General features: G+C 42.8%; 1 protein-coding gene across 1 annotated transcript in view; it reads right to left on the bottom strand.

The window, feature by feature from the left end:
• C7 (complement C7) overlaps positions 1 to 6,346 on the bottom strand; it is a 59,260-nt gene extending 52,914 nt beyond the window's left edge. The window contains exons 1-2 of the mRNA XM_038324350.1: positions 6,107 to 6,346; positions 1,357 to 1,412 (exon numbers count right to left, since the gene is read on the bottom strand). Of these exons, the coding sequence (XP_038180278.1) occupies positions 1,357 to 1,412; positions 6,107 to 6,112 (62 nt within the window). The 5' untranslated portion in view covers positions 6,113 to 6,346. The remainder of the gene's footprint in view (positions 1 to 1,356; positions 1,413 to 6,106) is intronic.
• Between the last annotated feature and the right edge of the window lie 13,134 nt (positions 6,347 to 19,480).

The following is a 19,480-nucleotide window of genomic DNA, read 5'->3' as shown; positions in this document are numbered from 1 at the left end:
TTTGAAGAAACTCAATAATGACTTGAACAGCTATTCAAAAACTTGAGAGACAAGTTCTAAAATAGCAGAAAAATGCTAGCAAGGCTACGAGACAGCAATTTATATTTAAATAGTCCCCATATTCACTCAGGCCCCTTCTTAAGTACACACAGGTGAAAAAGGTGAGTTTAAGCAATTCCACTCTTAACAAGCGTATGTGGATGGTAGAGCGGCTCTCACATGATCCTAAACCCTGGCTGTGGAGGAAGACACCTGGTTTAGTCCATAAAGGTCAAGGAAGACTTGTGAAAAGCTCATGGAACCAGAACTCTAGATTTGTAGATTCATAGCATATTACCGGGCTGGGTGACATCTTGTGTCCAAGTGTTTCTTGAATCCTCAAGCTGTCAGATGATCCTACGAGTAATGAATCCCATTCTGTAGTGTGCATTGAAAGAACTTTGGAAACCTCCAGTGAGCCAAGCGGCTAAATGTTTTGACCCTTAAACAGTCTTGTGAATTTGCTGTTGCCTGCCGACCTGTGCCCAGGGTATGGAGACAGGATGGACACCGTTTGGCCTTCCCTCTCTCTCCCTCACTACTCTGCACAGAGCCCTTAGCTTACTCGCACTGCTGGACTCGGGACCTTGGCCACAGTGGACTCTGCACGCTATCTCAGTCTTTGTGATCCCACATCTTGCACAGCTCCTGAAACTTATGGAGCTAATAGTTCTATTACGTGAGCTGGCTCTTTCCATTCCCTTGCAAATAAAAAGAAGGAAATAGGTAAATGGTGCTGACTTTTATCCAACCTTCAGGAACCAATAAAACTATTTTCTTTTAAAAAAAAAATCTGTTGACCTTTAAAATCTAGAGAATGTTTATCAGGGACCAAATTTAAAGATTAAATATTGCTCTGAGTCCACTGCAACTCTCTGAATTAAGGTGAAACCCTCGAATTGGGACCAAAAAAAAAGAACATGAAGTATTTTTTGTTCTTATTTCTTCTTTAAAAGGAAGAAATAAAATGAATTATTGTATTTTCTAAAATCACAGAAAGATGAAATGCATAAACACATCCAATGTGCTATATGAAAGTTAAGCCATACTAAACAATTTACTATTTCCTTTATTTTATTTAGTTATTTATTTTTGAGGGTTTTGGGTTTTTTTTTTTTTTTGAGACAGGGTTTCTCTGTGTAGCTTTGGTGTGCTGGAACTAGCTCTTGTAGACCAGGTTGGCCTCGAAATCATAGAGATCTGCCTGCCTCTGCCTCCCAAGTGCGGAATTAAAGGCGTGTGCCACCACAGCCTGGCTAAGAATTTATTATTTCTTACATTTTTAAAATTTCCATACAAAATCTAAAATATTCTCACCTTGAGAAGATTTGAAACTCTGCCATGAATCCTGCCAAAATGAATAAGCTTGTTACCTAGGGTAGAAAACAATGAAATATTGCTTTAGATTTCATTTCCTTAATGCGTTAAAAATGAATCCATCTACTTGCATATGGCTTTGTGGGTTGGGAGAATATGAGTGGAAGAATCATATAAAAGATAAACGACTTTTCTTTATGGGGTAGTGTTTTAAATAGAAGCTTGAAGGTTCTTCAAAAAAAACTTAAAAATAGAGCTGCCATCTGATTTTACCATCCCAATGAAATGAAATCAGTATGCCAAAAAAAGATAATCTGCATTCCCTTATTTATTAGTATTAGTCATAATTGCTAAAGCAAGAAAACCAACAGTGTCCACCATTGGATGAAAGAATTAAGAAAAAGGTTGTAAGAGGCGATGAGGAATGTAGCTTGCTGGTGTTTACCTAATTTGCATGGTACTGTACTCGACCCCCAGCATATTGGAGGGGAGGGACCAGGGTGGGAAAAGAAAACACACACAACGGAATACCATTGAGTCTTAAAAGAAAAAAGACCTCCTGTTTGCAACAACACATACGGACTTAGATGATATTATGTTAAATAAGATAAGTCAAACACAAAAAGAGAAATACCATAGGATAAAACTCATTTATAAATGTTATCTAAAAATACTGACCTCACAGGAGTAAAAAGGAGGCTGTGGGGCACCTGCTATATGACAGACAGTGTACTCTAGCCGTGACAGGGGTTGCACCTGTACCATCTCAAGGCTGTCGTTGCCTAAACAAGATCAACATGCTAACAAGGCTGAGGGAATCTCACAAGGCCCTAACTCTAGGTGAAGAGCAATGGAAAATGGATGGCTGCAAAGAGATGGAGAAGCGGTTTCCTACAAGAATGGAACTAGGCGTTATCTAATCCCATGTGGTCAGCACTAAATACAGGTACGCAAGAGGAACACAAAATGGATCCAACAGGTTTTCGTGATGTGGGATTTCCCTCTGTATGCTGTGATTACCACTGATAAATAAAGAAACTGCCTTGGCCTGTTGATAGGACAGAACTTAGGTAGGTGGGGAACACTAAACTGAAGGCTGGGAGAAGGAAGGCGGAGTCAGAGAGAAGCCGTGTAGCTGCCAGAGACGGACTCCGGAACTTTACCCTGTAAGCCACAGCCATGTGGCGATACACAGATTAATAGAAATGGGTTAAATTAATATGTAAGAGTTAGCCAATAAGAAGCTAGAGCTAATGGGCCAAGCAGTGATTTAAATAATATAGTTTCTGTGTGATTATTTCAGTGCTAAGTGGCCAGGAACTAACTAGTACCTTCTTGCTACATTTTTGTGCGTGTGTATGTATGTATGTGTGTTTTGTATGTGTGTGTGTGTGTGTGTGTGTGAGAGAGAGAGAAAGAGAGAGAGAGAGAGAGAGAGAGAGAGAGAGAGAGAGAGAGAGAGAGAGAGAGAGAGGCTACAAAGCAGATTTGTAGATGTAAAAGCCATGGAGGCAAACAAGTAAGACTTTGTAACTGACTAGACATGAATATCTAGAAAGGCCAGTGGAATCGTCTGAGAACAATTAAAGACAATGTTGGGAGGACCATTCACGGGATTCTGGATTGTATGAACGAAGAAGGGAACTAAGCATCAGCATTTATTCACTGATTTCTTCTGACCACAGATGTCACGTTCCCAGCTGCAGCAGCCTTATTTCCCCCACAAAAGGCTGCGCCTTGCACTGGAAGCTAAAATAAACCCTTCCTCGAGTCGCCTTTGTCAGAGTACTTTGAAACAAAAACTGAGACAGTCCCTAAAATGGGAGCAATTTGTCTTCCTGCCCTTTAGAAGGAGAATAAAGCACATAAAAACAGAGCAGTCCTGCGCACAGCTGACTATACACAATCAATTCAGAATTTGCCGTGTTGAAGAATAGGGAATGAACGGTCTGTGACACCCAGCTAGACCTTCAGCCCCATCGGTTCTTTTCTCTGGTTTTTCATCCCCGAATGGACACTACCTTACCTGATTCCACTAACACGTTCCAGCTGACTACATGCTGATCTGAGACATCGCTGTGCCAGGCACAGACCACGCCCTGGTTTCACTCTGGACTGAGCTCAGACCAAGAGGGCAGACTGCGTAACTGGCCTGTAGCTAGCTCAGAGGGAAGCTCCTTGGCTATGAACCCTTCTTCAACAGCTCAGCCCCAAGTTACCACCTATTCAAGTGCTAATGAGAGAACTAAGGGGAATTCTAAAGCATGGATGGAGAAGGAGGTCTAAGATCATCCCTCCTTAAAACGCCAGAATATAAAGTTCACTTATGCTATTTGATAGCTCAGGGCTTTCCCATGTCTACCTTGCTGGAAACATATCACAAAAGCATGCCTTTCAGGTTTACACTAAGAGTGTAAACTTTTAAATACGAACAGAAATTCTGCATGCATCTTGGAGTGAAACTATTGCTTCATTTGTTGACATCCTATCAGCCAACTAAAAGGAAAAAAACTATTTATTATCATGACATTAAAATGTCATAAATTAATGACTGCAAAACACATTTTAAACATAAAACAATTATTAAGATGTCTCATCATAAAATAAGGAAGGAAGTTGATTGACAGTTAATTCAAATATTGGGGAAAACAGGTTAGCTAGGTGACTTTAGCAAGCATATCATGTTCCTTTTTTAACTAACAAGTATTCTAAATTGTTAAATGAACCCACAAAGCTCAGTAAAATAAATACCAGATCACACTGTAAATCTAACTTTGTAAATTGCCTTGGTGCTGTAGCATTGTAGCCCCAAGTGTATCAACTTTGTAATTTGTGTTTAACTTTTAACTATAGAATTCCAAGATTACCAAAGATTTACGTCTTGTTCCTTCTCCAGCCTCACTAGCGAGCACAAATTCTGTGAAACAAGTGGACAGTGCAGTGATAGGGGTAACCCCACAGCTGGCAGGGCAGCAGAACTGGTCCTTCGGGGTGGTAATGCAACAGTTTTATTTTAAAAACCAAATCTGCAGTAGCAAAAGCGGGTCTGGAAAGACAGCTCAATTGGTAATGCCCCTGCAGTGTAAACAAAAGGGTCTGGGTTTGATTCCCAGCATTTGTAGAAGACATTAGGTTCTTGGTCCCCAGCATCCATAGGAGGCATGTAGATCCGTGTGCTCACAGATGAGTACTACAAAACCAGGAATGTTAGACACACAGGGTTGTCTCTTCCAAGATGTATAACCTGTTTCTACCCAGAAGGCTGGGAATGGATATGTTGAACAGCTGGGTGACCTCTACACTAACTGGATGGCCAGGCTATACTGGTTCCTTCTGGCCTTTATCATGAGCCTGTTTATCTCAGCCAGTCTACAGGACTATTCTCCCCTGGGGCCATGAGTTAGCCATGAGCATCGTTTTCCTTGAGCCTGCTTCCTTGGTTGATCTATAGAACCTATCTTTATGGGAGATGTCACTTGTACTTCACAAGAAGTTTGATGTATTCGTGTCTTAAGCATACATGGTTGTGTTATACTGGAAAACTTTTTTCCAAATTGTGCTGTGCTTAAATATGACTAAAATAAACTGTCCAGGGTCAGACTCTCAAAGTTAGACCCAACCTTGGCTATTGTGAGAAACCAAATTTCCTGTTTGCCTCCCCTGGATTCACATTCTGAGGTCTGTGATATTTGTAGACATTCTCCCTAACCACACACACACACACACACACACACACACACACACACACACACATCCACATAAAAAGCCAAGCACAGAAGTAGATGGCTATGATCCCAGCACTGGGGAGGAAGAGACAGGAGGATCCCTGGGTTTGCTAACCAGTCAGTCTAGACATACTGGTGAGTTCCAGTTTTAATGAGAAACCTTATCTCTTAAAAGAAAAGAAGGAAGAAAAGAGAGAAAAAATGAGAAGTTGAGGAAGACACCCTGTGGCCTACACACATACATGTGAACACACAAATTTTCCCTGTGGCCTGCACACATACATGTGAACACACAAATATACCCTATGGCCTGCACACATACATGTGAACACACAAACTTACCCTGTGACCGCACACATACATGTGAACATACAAATTATCATAGCATTTCCAACTTGTTTTTCCATCCTACAATTTCATTCTATAATAATGATTTCTGTCTTTGGTCTTTTGTGTGTATTAACTTTTTAGAGATATTGTATTGTTGTATGTTGACCCAACATGTGTGTATGGTAAACTCATCGATTCACTCCATGTACTTATATTGTCTGCCCTCACGGTCCTTTTCTCATCCCAGATTCTGAATTCTAACTTCCCAAAGCTACAGATTCAGTTTTCTATAAAGCTCTTATATCATCCAGTCAAAACTTCACTACATGGCCCAAAATTAAAATGAACAAGCAATTAAGCTGGAGAGAACTTTGCCTTAGAAGTAACAATGGACCTACTGTATTCCTTTATTGCTTTCTCCGGAATGGTTTTCTTCATAAACATTTCTCAGGAATGGTTTTCTTCATAAACATTGCCTTCAGTTCCTTTTTTCCCAGCTCTTTCAGTCTGAAAACCTGATTCACTTTGGCTGAACTATTAAAAACCTGTTTAGATAAGGACGTTTGTTAAAAGTCACCCCCCCCCACCTTCTCACTCTGTGTTTTCCACATTCTCTTTATCTGATTTTGTTCACTTAAGTATGACCTCCTCTTTGAGATGCCTTTAAGTAGATAAGTCATAAATTGTTATCTTACCTTCATGCTTGGGAAACATTCAGGGTAGACAAGAACAAGACAATTTCATCTGTAAAGACAGACAGGCTTTTGTCTCCCCCACAGCCTCTCCTGCTCTGGATTCTTTCTCCACTCATTTATAGAGCCAGCAGCACCGAGACTCGGCTCCCACCCCAGCTGGATTCTCCAGGGACATGGAGCGCCTGCCTCTGTACTTGATCTATGCCTTGAAACCAGATGCGTTTTGTCAGTTACACAGAGCCTTCCTGCAGCCAGCTGGGACCATTTGGAAGTTAGAGATATCTTTCTGGGAAATGTATCTGCTAATCGGGGAAGACAGCAGATGTGCTCAGTTCAGCATCGAAGTGATTTCCAATCAGAGGAAACTCCGTAAAGCAAATCTCCTTGCTATCTTAATCTCCCAAACAGTGCATGTTTTCATGACTCTCTCTCTCTCTCTCTCTCTCTCTCTCTCTCTCTCTCTCTCTCTCTCTCTCTCTCTCTCTCTCTCTCTCTCTCAACAAAAGGCATAAATTTATTTTAAACATCCCAGGTGATGTCCCAACATCAGTGAGTGGTTCCATTTCTTGTAGCTGCCATCAACCACATCATTACAGTTGCTCATAAGAAGCAAGGCATGTGAGTGCCCAGAGTCAGAAGCACTAGCTTCCTTCCGCATGCAGTACTTGGTGAGGAAGAAATCCCCAATGGTTACTAGTCTTTGCTAAGCTTCAGTTAAGCAGAAGTACATATTCCGTGGGTATTCCAGCTAACTGAGGCTGGCAACATGAGATCATGGTACCAGAGCAAACAGAAAACAGTTCCCTTTCTTCAGCAACTCCAAGAGGCCCTGGCCACCAACACATCACCTCCCTGCCCTCTTGGCAATACAAAATATTACTTTTGATGAGATCTTTTATATCCTATTTAGAAAAAAAATTCTTAAGAAGTTGGTCCTTAGAAGAATTTTTCTTTTTAACAGTTTCCCACAACTATCTGGTAGATGATGACTCTCTATAAGGGCTCTATAAAGCAGACTTGGAGATTGCTTTGTGAGAGAAGAGTTCTTTGCTCATTTTCTGTTTTTGTAACAGAAAACTTTGAGACTCGGACCTTTAAAAATATAGAAGTATGGGCTGGAGAGATGGCTCAGCGGTTAAGAGCATTGCCTGCTCTTCCAAAGGTCCTGAGTTCAATTCCCAGCAACCATATGGTGGCTCACAACCATCTGTAATGAGATCTGGTGCCCTCTTCTGGCCTGCAAGCATACACACAGACACAATATTGTATAATAAATAATTTTAAAAAAAAATATATAGAAGTATGCTTGGCTCGTACTTCTGGAAACCAGGGAGTCCAAGAGCATGGTGCTGGCTGGCATCTGTGTAACATTTGGTAAGAGCTGGTCTTTATGCATCATGCACAAAAGAGGATATGACATGGTGAGACACCGTAAGTATGGTAGCACAAAACTCTATCCATGCCATATAAAACAACTAATGCTAAAACTAGGAGTCCATTCTCATGATGACCTCATCTAATCTCTGGAGGTCCTTACCTCCAGATACTACTAATGGATGTAATGGATACTACTAAATTTTCAGTACAGGGGTATTGGGTGAGTTTAAACCATAATAGATCTGGACAAGGTTCTGTCTGTAAAACATAAATGGAATGTTTTAGAATGAAATTTTTCTGGAAACAAAATAGAGCATAACGACGTCACATTCATCCTTCTGTCTTTAGCTTCCACAGATTAATCACAGAAAGTATTCTGGGGCCACAGCTTGCATATGGAGTCTGCTCTCGTCTTCCATCTTGTGGGATCTGAGACTCAAACTCACAGTTTCAGTCTTAGTAACATGCACCTTCACACAGCCAGCTATCTTGATGGCCAGCTTTCAGTTTTCTTTTTCTCTCTTTAAGAGTTATTTTATTTCACATGCATGAGTGTTTGCATGCATGTATATATGGGCACCATGTGCATGCCCGGTGCCCTCAAAGGTAAGAAGAGGACATTGGAGTTATGGGTGGTTGTGAGTCACCATGTGGGTGCTGAGAACTGAACTCCATCCTCTTTGAGAGCGCAAGTGCTCTTAACTCCTGAACCACCTCTCCAGCCTTGATTCACCTATTTAAAGAAGCAGGCTTATAGAATGTGTCTCCACAATCTCACCAGTGATGTGGAGCTCACTGCTCTTTTTGCCATAGACCTAGAGGGATAGGGAAGTATGCTTGGGCTCTGGCAATATCTGAGTTGGGATTTAGAAGGGCAGACAGACCGAATAGAACCATGTGACAGCACTTTAGCCACTGCACGGAGGGTGAAATTCTGGGAAGGAAAAGTACATCATCTCACTGAAGGGATAAATATTCCTCCCATCTCTTTAGCCTGGTGTTAGGCAAATCTGCCTTCGTAAGCCAAGTGACTGATGGGTCCGCCTGTAATGTTAGGTGTACGCCCAGGCCACAGATTCCGTTCTCTTGACCAGAAGGAAATGGTTTTCCCTGAATGGATCTTTAATGCAACAATGCCACATGAGTGCTTATCTGTTTGGAAATTCCAACAGGGAAACCATTAGGATAAGAGCTTTAAATACAGCTGAGGTCTGCACTGTTGGCAGTGTGGCTGCCAGCATAAGCTGTGTGGACTTTTGCAAAGATCGATGGAAACTCTTGCATAGAAAGGTTTTAAGGAAGAGCGAACACTGTGGGTCAAGAGGAGTCAAATGGTGGTGATGGGCGGGCACACTGAGGGGAAGAGACTGGAAGCATAGCCTGGAATTCTTCAGTTAAAAAAAAAAAAGACAGAAAAAGCCTTTAAGGAGATATACAAAAAATCTAGAAAGATTCTCGGGGCTTAGTGATTAAACAGGATTTCCAGTCTGACTCCGAGAAGAGGAAGAACTTAACAGGCTAAATGAGGAAGGAAATAGAGATTCAAAGAGGAAGCGGGCCATCTCTGGTCCGGGAAAGCATCCAGCAGATTCCTGCAAGTAGGGTGTTTTCAGGAAGACCGAGGTCACCCCAGTTATGTAAGCGGAGCTACTGGTGTGGAAAAACACAGCTGGGGTCGTGAAATCTTCTGGCAACTGAGCATAATGAGGCATGCGCCACAAGAAACATCCCATTTGGGGAGCAAGAAATAAAAAAGAAAACAAAGGAGCAAGAAAGAGAGATTGTAGAAATGTGTACCAGAGGGGAGCAACGCAAGCCAGTTCTGGGAACTTCAAGGAGAAGATACCAAGGGGCAATGAGAAATGGAGGTCATAAAGAAGGGATGCTAAGGGAACACCAAGCCAGCTATGACAGCACACTTGTTGGTAAACTTAGGGTAGCATTTGCCTTTTTTTGCCACAGAATTCTAGTACTGCAGGATACCTCGGGGGGGGGGGGAGAACCTTAATTTATGGGTAAATAAGACTATAAGGGTATAAAATAGAGTTGGGATGCTCCCAAGACCCTAACTGTGGGGACCTGGTGATATGATGCCTCCTTCTCTGAAATGGGAAATGTTCAGCAGCAACCTTGGCATGTAGGGAAAGTCAGCGTCTTGCCCTGGCTATGACAGTTGAAAGTGTCTCCTGGTGCCAAATGTCCTCTGGGGCAAAACGCCCATCACATCCCTTGACTGATAACCACTGCTGCGCCATATTCCCAGCAAACACCCAGGTTCGTATCCACGGTGTGGTGTGAAGTATGTGTTCTGAAAGACTTGCAGAAAGTGATACTATCGCGCAACTTCGTTAACTCAGAACTTCCCAAGCTCATTCCTGTTTCCAACAAGATTAGCGAGCGAGCATTTTTGGTAAACAGCATCTAAACCAAAATAAATCCGTGAAAGGGGAAAGCAGGTTTCTGCCTGACTAGGGAGGGGTCAGGAAGAGCACATGCCCCTCCTCATCTCTCTCTATGACCCAGCCCCCTTTCCCATCTCTACTCAGTTCCCTGGGATCTGACAAGATCCACTACTCCTGGGGAAACTTTTAGGCTATTCATAATATCAGGACACAGTTTTGTTCCACCACATGGACCTACATGGACGAAAGAGAGACGGACAGAGAGAGAGACAGAGACAGACAGAGAGAGAGAGAGAGAGGGAAAGAGAGAGAGAGAGAGAGAGAGAGAGAGAGAGAGAGAGAGAGAGAGAGGAGAGAGAGAGAGAGAGAGAATCAGACAGAGTCAGAGAGACAGACAGACAAAAGAGCCAGTCTATTTAAGTTATTAACCATTTTTACTGAATTGGGAACAAAACTGGAACAATTCAGTTCAGCTGCCTCTGGAGTGGTTGAGAAAAACAGACTTGGGAAGAGTTAAAGCCTCTTTTCCTCTTTTGCATTGAAACTGATAGGCCGGCTTGATCTTGCCAGTCCTTGGACGATAGAAGCATAGCACCCTCTAGTGGCCTCACGCTCCAGGCCCTGCAGGAGAAGAGCTGCAGGCTCTGGATTTGAACCACTCAGGAGCCCGCGAATCTTCCCAAGCTCCCGGGCAGGAGCTTGTTAAGCCAATAAATACTCCTGGTGGTATCTTTTCCCCAGTAAAGTGTCACTGTGTGAATAGTTTAAGAATGAAAAACGGCTGCCAGGCAAGGCTTTATCCAAAGGAAGTTTTCAGCTAAATGATGGTCGTTAAGCGCTTTCTCGTTGCTGGCACCTACTGAGGTACTGAGCATCCTCGCTGGCAGCACTGCACTAAATAAACACAGACCCCTGCGCTAAGTGAGCTCCTGTGCTGAGTTCTCTTAAGACCTTGTTTTTCATGAGAACGTCGTTTAGAGTTTAAATGTTTGCAATATATTTATAGAGTTTTCCACTTCCCTCTGGACGGAAGTCCACACTAGACAAGCCTTTACCCTCGCTGCTCCAGTGACCGCAGAGGGCCAAGGTCAGATTATAATCAGGAGCTAATAGGATGTTTCGTCACTATTGTCTCCAAGAGTGCCTGGTCAGAGAGAGCCTGGGTTTCTTCGGGTTTCTGACTGCTGTTTGGAATTTTGTTGTTGCTGTTGTTGTCTGTTGGGAGCCGTGAACCACCCCCCCCCCCACACACACACACAGGTCCTGAATTTCTGGTAAACAACTTGTAATGCTTGCAGCTGCTTTGAGCACGAGACCCTCAGGAGTTCCTAATGACAGGGGAATGGTTTCTGGTGGGTTTGGCTGGGGCGTGGCTATCGGTTAAGGATCGATATATAAGCTGCCCCTGAACACAATAAAGGTGGCATTCCTGTTTCAAGGATGACCCGTGTCTCTGTCTGTGTGTCTTTGTGTGTTTAAATCTCCAGGACCTTTCCTGGGCGAATGGTCCTGTAGTGCAGGTGCAGTTGTACAGGAGTGGTACCGTAGTACTCGTAGTAGTACAGATGGTACAGCTGTCTGCAGCACATGTCACAGTGCTGGCCAGGAAGCTCAAGAAACATTCCTTTGGGTTTAAATGTGAGTCAACTGGAACAATTCTGAAAACATTCACGCAGACTGCGAAGATGCCTGAAGTTCTGGAGGGGACGCTATATAAAGTCATGCAGAGGCCATGTGTAAAAATCCTGTAATCCTGATGTGAGGGTCTTTGAAATAATCAGGAGGGTCCCAAGCTTGTGATCACTAATAAAAAAAATAAAACTTCACTTTTTGGGATAGTTGACACTCTATTGAGAAATGAATACATCAACGGAGGAGTCTACAATTCTCGGTAGTTCTTGGGCGCTCAGCAGGTATTTGAGGTCTAATTTTACTCCTGTTGTGCTTCATTCTTGCAAACAGTTGTTCACACGTGTAGGTGCTGCCAAAAAGTAGTGGCCTAAATGGCATAACTGTCAAAGGAGGGAGATTTTTCTCTAGTAAGGTAGAGCTACAAAAGTTCGCTGAAGACATCCTGGTCCCATTTTCCTTTTAGCTAAATCAGATTGCTCTATCAGTTCCACCTGAAAATTGGCAGGTAGCATATTTATGCCAAGTATAATGTAGCTTACAGAATTAATCACAGGCCCCAGGATGCACCTTGAAAAAACAGAGTTGTAAAAGGAAATTAAGTGACCCTATTGTGTGTAAAGAAACTAGTGGGTTAGCTGAGCACTTGTTTAAAGTTTTTTATAAAATAAAAATCTACTGCCCTGAAACAACAAACAGCCGCCTGCCATACAAAAGAACTGGCTGAAATACACTTGGCTTGCTTAAAAGTTTGCGAATCAATTATAAAAAAAATCATTGCTTTGGGTTGAAGATGTTGTGGTGGGATAATTAATACAAGGAAAAATGTTTAACCACTAGTGGGCTTCTAAGGAAAACATGTAACTTGTGGTCTTAATGTGATTTCTTCTTGTGTAAGGATTTTCATTTGTTTTTGGAAAATATTTAACCTACGGCTGTGAGGTAATCTTATCTTACATAGAAATCTTTGTATTCGGTATAAAAAGGATAAGAGAAAAATAAGAGAAGGAGAAGGAAAGATGTAGAAAACAATCAGGAAAGAAATAGAAGGGAACCATCAGGGAATAAATGAAAGGAAAGCATCAAGAAAGAAACAGAAGGAGAACAACGGGGAAGAAGAAAGACGACATCCAGTAGAGGGGCAGAACAGAGAAAGAACAATTAGAGAACAGGCAGCCAAAAGAAAAAGAAGATGAAGACTTAAGACTTACGCCTCAGATAAAGTTCCCATGTCTGTCTGTGCCCCTGTCCAGCAGTCTATCTGCTCTCCGTCCCCCCTCCAGTTCCTCTGACCTGCTGAAAGCTGCCCTGCAGCGGCACAGACACAACCTTGTCCACTCACAACGGGAAATGGAAAAGCCAGCCCTACATCTCCTTTTAAAGTTGTGGTGGCCCATGCCTGTCATCTCAGAAAATGAGAGGCTGAGGCAGTGGATCACAAGTTTGAGGCCAGCCTGGACTACATAGCAAGATGGTGTCTCAACGTGTAGAATTCAATCTGGGCAGTGGTGTGCTCCCTTAATCCCAGCCACTGGGGAGCCAGAAGGAAGACCTCCGTGAAGTCAGGGCCAGTCTGGTCTACACAGTGAGTTCTGGGTAGAGTAGAGAGAGATATTATGTGGGCCTTTAAGCATGTGGTTAAAGAAACTGAGTTTCTGAGACTCAGTAACGCTTTGTATTTGAGCACTTAGTAGGCGCTCAGAATGCCACGCTGAGTGATCGGCTCTAGACACAATCTCCAATCCCAAAGCTGCAAACTCCAGCTAGAGTTTCTCATTTTTCCAGAAAAATCTATTGCTAATGAATGTCTCCAGGAAAGAACAATAAAGTATACTGCTTTATACTGATGCTGCCCACCCCGAGAGCAAAAAAAAAAAAAAAAAAAAAGCTGTCTCTCCCAGTCCAGTTGTTTCTGTGTCATGAGTGGCTGTCCAACAAGCTGAGTAAGTTCCATCTTGGGGCACCACAAGCCTTTGCAAAAGATCATTGCAGCTGGGTTTGTTGACAGTGGAGACCCACAAATAGAGGGGCAAAGGAGGTCAATGATTCTCAGACCTACCAGTTACTCCCTACCACCTGCTTTATACAATTCTGCACTAGGATAACCAGTAGGTCCTCTGCTGAGGGACTGCCTATGTGCCTTTAATAAGATTTATTAATTATGATTAATTTAATTGACCCCTTATGGACCTTGAGTCCCTTCAGCAAGGATATAAAACAATGATGCTGACCATGTCTAAAGCTGGTTTTCTATGCCATTTCATTGTTCATCAGAGAGAATCTTTCAAAAATGTACAGCAAGGATATGGCAGCTGAAACCAGCCACCAAGCAGTGAAAGGTACTCTTTGCCTGACTTTGAGAAGCATCAGGACTGTGCTTCTCAATGTTATTGGCATTGATGATCGATGTAAAAAAGCTTTGGAGGTGACTCCGTCTTTGTCTTCTATCTTCTATTTTTTAAATGTTTTCTCTTTCAAAACAAAAAATTCTCCCTTATTAATCTTGATGCCCGCTCAGACTTATTTTCCAGGCATTCTTGATCTGGCCTGGGTTTCTTTCTGCTGCTGTGATAAGCAGTGTGACTGAAGGCATCTGGAGGAAGCAAGGGTTTATTTCATCTCCCAGGTTATAATCGTCCACCATCCAGGGAAGCTAGGCAGAAACTCAAGGCAAGAGCTTGAAGACAAAACTGACTGAGAAATGTTGTTTACTTGCTTCCTCAGGCTTATGGCTTGCTCAACTACCTTTTTTTTTTAGTTCAGCCCACCTACCTATGGATGTACTACTTGCATGCAGCTGGACCCTTCTACATCAACTAGCAAATAGCAGTCAATATAATGCCCCACAGACATACCCACAGACCAGCCTGCTGTAGGCAGTTCCTCGGCTGAGGTTCCTGCTTCCCATATGTGTCTAGGTTTGTATTAGGCTGAAAGTTAAAACAGCTACTAGCCAACCACTTCTTTCATGAGTCCTGAAATTGAAGCTTGCACCATTTGTCCTTTGCTTGAAAAGTTTTTCTCCAAGCTATCCAGATAAAAGGACCTCACTTCAAGTGTGTTTACTGTGTAGAAGAAAAGAGAGAAGAGAGGTGAAAGAAAAGTATAAGAAAGAAATTGAGTTGTAGAGTAGGCTCTTAGTCTAAACTAGCAAGAGTGAGCAAGAAAAGCCAGAAACTCCTGCGCCCATCCTGGCGTCTCCTTCTCTCTTCTGCTCTGCTGCCGTTACTGAAAAGGTCATCTGAGTGTCACCATTATCCTATCCAAGACTTCAGTGGCTCAGTCAAGTGGGTTTAGCTGCTCTGCCAGAGGCAGCAGTATATGAGCAAAGAGAATGCAGCTTGTTCCTTGCCCACAGGCACAGAACATGGTACAGTTATCTTCCCCGGAATAAGAGATCTCTTTCTGGTAGAACACTGGGACGTGTGTAAACTGATTGTGGTGGTTTGGATAAGAAATGCCCCGTAGGCTCATGTTTGAATGCTTAGTCATCAGGGAACTGCATGAGAAAGCTTAGGTTAGGTAATATGGCCTTGTCGGAGTAGTGCGGCCTTGTTGAGGAAGTGTGTCACTGGGGGTGAGCATTGAGGTTTCAAAAGCTTATGCCAGTCTCTCTCTCTCTCCCCCCTCTCTCTCTCTCTGTCTCTCTCTCTCTGTGTCTGTCTCTCTCTCTCTGTCTCTCTCTGTCTCTCTCTCTCTCTCTCTCTCTCTCTCTCTCTCTCTCTCCCTCCCTCCCTCCCTCCCTCCTTCCCTCCCTCCCTCCCTCCCTCTCTCTCTCTCTGTCTCTCTCTCTGTCTCTCTCTCTCTCTCTCTCTCTCTCTCTCTCTCTCTCTCTCTCTCTCTCTCTCTCTCCCCCTTAAGGTTTAGGATGTACTGTCCAGCACTGTGCTTACCACTATGCTCCCAGCCATGAGGATAATGGGCAGACCCTCTGAAACTGTAAGCAAGGCCCCGTGGTCACCATGTCGGTTCACAGCAACAGAACAGTGACGAAGACTCCACTATTTCCCTGACTGAGCCTTTAAGGATAAGTGTTTGTAACCATTTCTGCGAGAGCTAGGCAAGCACGCGTAGCTCTAGAGGAATCATCTTTGTCATCGGGCCTTGGGTGGAGCCGCTACAGCCACTTCTCCTTCCTTCATTTACTCACTAGATTTTCCCAGAACACACTGGGCAACTGGTGTTGAGAAACCTGTGGAGGAAACAGAATGTAAAAACCTGAAAGACTTGCAAAAAGTCAGCAGATCCAGCACGATTTAAGTGCTCCAAAATCTATCCGTGCATGGGGTGCTTGCTGGGCAAACATGAGGACCCGAGTTCCATCCCTAGCACTCACATAAAAGGAAATCTGGGCACAGTGGCAAGCACTTGTAACCCGGCACTGGGGAGGCAGAGAAAGCAGATCCTGGGCCTTACTGGCTAGCCAGTTTAACCTAATTGGTAAGCTCCACACCAATGAGGGAGCCCATCTCAAAGGAGGTAGACAGCTTTTCTGAGAATGACATCTGAAGTTGTCCTCTGACCTGTACATGTATACACAAATGCGTCCTGGCACACACACATGAACACACGTGCAGCCACATACAAAAGTAAACACATTTAAGAAGATATGATGAATGAGATGCCTGCTGTAAGATACGTAGCAAATAGAATGTTCTGAAGCTAAGCTGTATTGAATGATCTCCCACAGGATGAAACCATGATAATGGCCATAGTCCTACTAGGCATGGGCTGATATATACCAAAAATATGAGTGTGACAAAAACGAACATGCCCTTTAGCTTTCGGTTAAAACCTGAGTCTCTCTCCAGAAAGAAACAAAAGCGACCTGTGTTCTTACCCATGCTAACAACAGCAAGACCTCTGTAGCCGGTTCTCGCTGACCACTGACTTTGTGCAAGTATGCTGGGCACTTTCCGTGCATTTCCAGGTGTTCTGGCAGGCTTTGGCAACACCCCCCCCCCCTCGCCCCTGTTTTGATTCATCTAGTCACAATGGAGTACTGCCCATGAGTTTAGAATTTTTAGGATCAAGTTTTGATTTGGTCTTTTTCTCACTGTGTGAACGTTAGTGAGACACCTGATGCCCCTCCCTCTCAAGTTCATCATATAGGACATCTTCATGATCCTTCACAGAGTCATAGAGAGAATCCAGTAATGTATTACACATCAAGCACTGTGTACAGCATCTAGCATGTAGACACTCAAGAAATAACCATAATCATTATAATAATTTAATTAATTTTTATAGTAAAACATTGCTCGTATCTAAAAGGACTTAACACTGTAAACAGTCTCAAGCATGGATTTCATAGACGACTTAAGTTTAGCTTTCCTCTAGTATAATGTTTTTCTTTAGTACACATGGCACCGAACACCTTATGCTCAAATTATCTTTGATCATTTATCATATCACAAAGCTAACATTATGTTTTACCTCCTGCTCCATTTTTAAAATCTTAATGTATGTTCCAGGTAAACTTTCTTTTGCTGTGATAAACTACTCTGACCAGAAGCAACTTGAGGAGTTCTCCTCCCATTCGATTTATTTCATTTCACAATTCTCTGGTCACAGTCCGTCACTGAGGGAAGCCAAGAAGGAACTGAAGCAGAGACCATGGAGCAATGCTGCTTACTGGCTTGTCTCCATGGCTTGCTCAGCATGCTTTCTTACATAACCCAGGACCACCTGCCAAAGGTCAGCACCACACACAGTGGGCAGGGCCTTTCACATCAATCATCAGTTAAGAAAATGTCCCTCGGTCTTGCCTACAGGTCAATCTGATGAAGGCAATTCTCCAACTGAGGTCCCCTCTTCCTGAATGACTCAAGTTTGTGTCAAGTTGACAAAAGCTGGTCGTGCACAAATATTTCCCAATGGCTGAGCTAATAATGGGTACAACAACTTTGTGGTCAGCCTGATCTACATAAAAAATTTCAAGCCAACCACTGTTATAGAATATTCCTTTACACTGTATGAAGATGTGTCGCTGTGATTGGTTTAATAAAGAGACAAATGGCCAATAGCTAGACAGGAAGCAATTAGGCAGGACTTCTGAGGATAGAGAGGTCTCAAGGAAGGAAAAAGACAGTTACCAGCCAGACACAGAGGGAAAAAGACCTACAGGAGGAAAGGTAAAAGCCATGAGCACGTGACAGCACATAGATGAATAGAAATGGGTTGATTTAAGTTAGAAGAGCTAGTTAGAAACAAGCCTAAGCTATAGGCCAAGCTTTCATAATTAACAAGTCCCTTTGTCATATTTTATGAGCTGGCAGCCCAAAGAAAAATCTGACTACAAGCCAGAGCTATATAGAAAGAACTGCAGAAAACAGCAACAAAAAATAATAAACAAATAAAACTTCGCCCATAAAAAATAAGATGGGCATGTAGTTCTGTCAGTGAGGGGTACGTTCCTAGCTTGTATGAGGTTAGTTCCCCAGTACTGCACATGCACCCATACACATGAACACACATACAAGTGGACAATGCTTATTTTTTGTACTGTTTCCCAATCCAAGATTAAAACATTTAAAAATGCTGCAGACTGCTTAACAATTATTACTGGTATATTTATACCACCTTTAACCAATTGCACAAAACTACATTGCATAAGTATCCTGATTTTTCTTAAATTAAAATATACATATATATACCATGTATACATTAGTGAGTATATGTAGAATGAATTAATAATTTTCCTAAGCCAAATGTCATATCAATTTTGCTTCTTACAAATTTGTAAGAAAATTGTAGCCAATTTTCTTAACAAAGGGAAACAGCAATTTATATTCTCTACAGCACTGAGTACATTTTACCCAACACTGTGTGACCATTTCTCTTGGACTAATTAAAGAGGCTAAAAATCAATGGCCAAAAAAAAGGTAGCTGTGACCTGGCAGTGGTGGCACATATCTTTAATTCCAGCTCTGGGAGAGAGAGGCAGATGGATTTCTGTGAATTCGAGGCTAGCCTGATCTAACAAGAAAGCTATAGGACAGCCAGGGCTACACAGAGAAACCCCGCCTCAAAGACAAAACAACATCAATAAAAAGTGGCTGAATGACTTAGGAAGAAAGACCAGCTGTAGATTTTTCCTCTTCCTCGGTGAATTAATACTGGTCGGATGAATAAATCTATTTTTAACCTGTGTATTTGGGTGTTTAAAAAGATCTGGCTCTATTAACTGAGGAGATACTTTACTGTGTTTCCTCTTTAGAGAAGAATATCATAAAGTTTAATATGTCAGCCCCAAGGAAGAGTTACATGGACCAAGTTTTTAAAGTCTGTTGACGTTTATGTGTGAGCATTGAAAGCATCCACAAGGTGGCAGCATAATGATGCTCTTTCAAAATTTTAGCTCTTCGGAGGGGGGAAAAAATCTTAGTAAAATCCAATATATAAATTCATTCTCCCTCTCTCCCCCTCTCCCATCCCATTCTCTCTCTCTCTCTCTCCCTCCCTCTCTCCCTCCCTCCCTCCCTCCCTCCCTCCCTCCCTCCCTCCCTCCCTCTCTCTCTCTCTCTCTCTCTCTCTCTCTCGTCTCCCTCTCCCCATGTGTGTGTTTGCGTGTGTGCTGTTTGTTTTGCTTGGTTATTTATTTAAGACATGGTCTCTCACTACGTAGCCCAGGCTAGCCTCAAACGCACCATGGCCATCTTCTTCCTCTGACTCTCATTTTCTCTGATTTCAGCACCATATCCTTCTGTGTCTGGTATGACTTAAACTACTTCAAACCTGAGATGCTAGGAGAGCACAGACATTTGACATTTGGGTTACAGAAGAGAGTTTAGTTTGTAGAATAGCAGAAACCATCACAGTCCTTACATATGAGCTTTTGAGTCAGGAGCAGGAAAAGGCTGCATTGCAATGACAGTCTGGTATTCACGGGCACACAATCTAAACTCTCACCGCGACATCATTCAAAATCTGCTGGTTCACTGCTACCACTCCCATGGCTAGAATC

The sequence above is a fragment of the Arvicola amphibius genome, chromosome 3, assembly GCF_903992535.2.
Source record: "Arvicola amphibius chromosome 3, mArvAmp1.2, whole genome shotgun sequence".
In the NCBI taxonomy this organism is placed as follows: Eukaryota; Metazoa; Chordata; class Mammalia; order Rodentia; family Cricetidae; genus Arvicola; species Arvicola amphibius.
The sequence above is the reverse complement of the archived record's forward strand: the minus strand, read 5'-3'. Positions and strand labels throughout refer to the sequence as shown.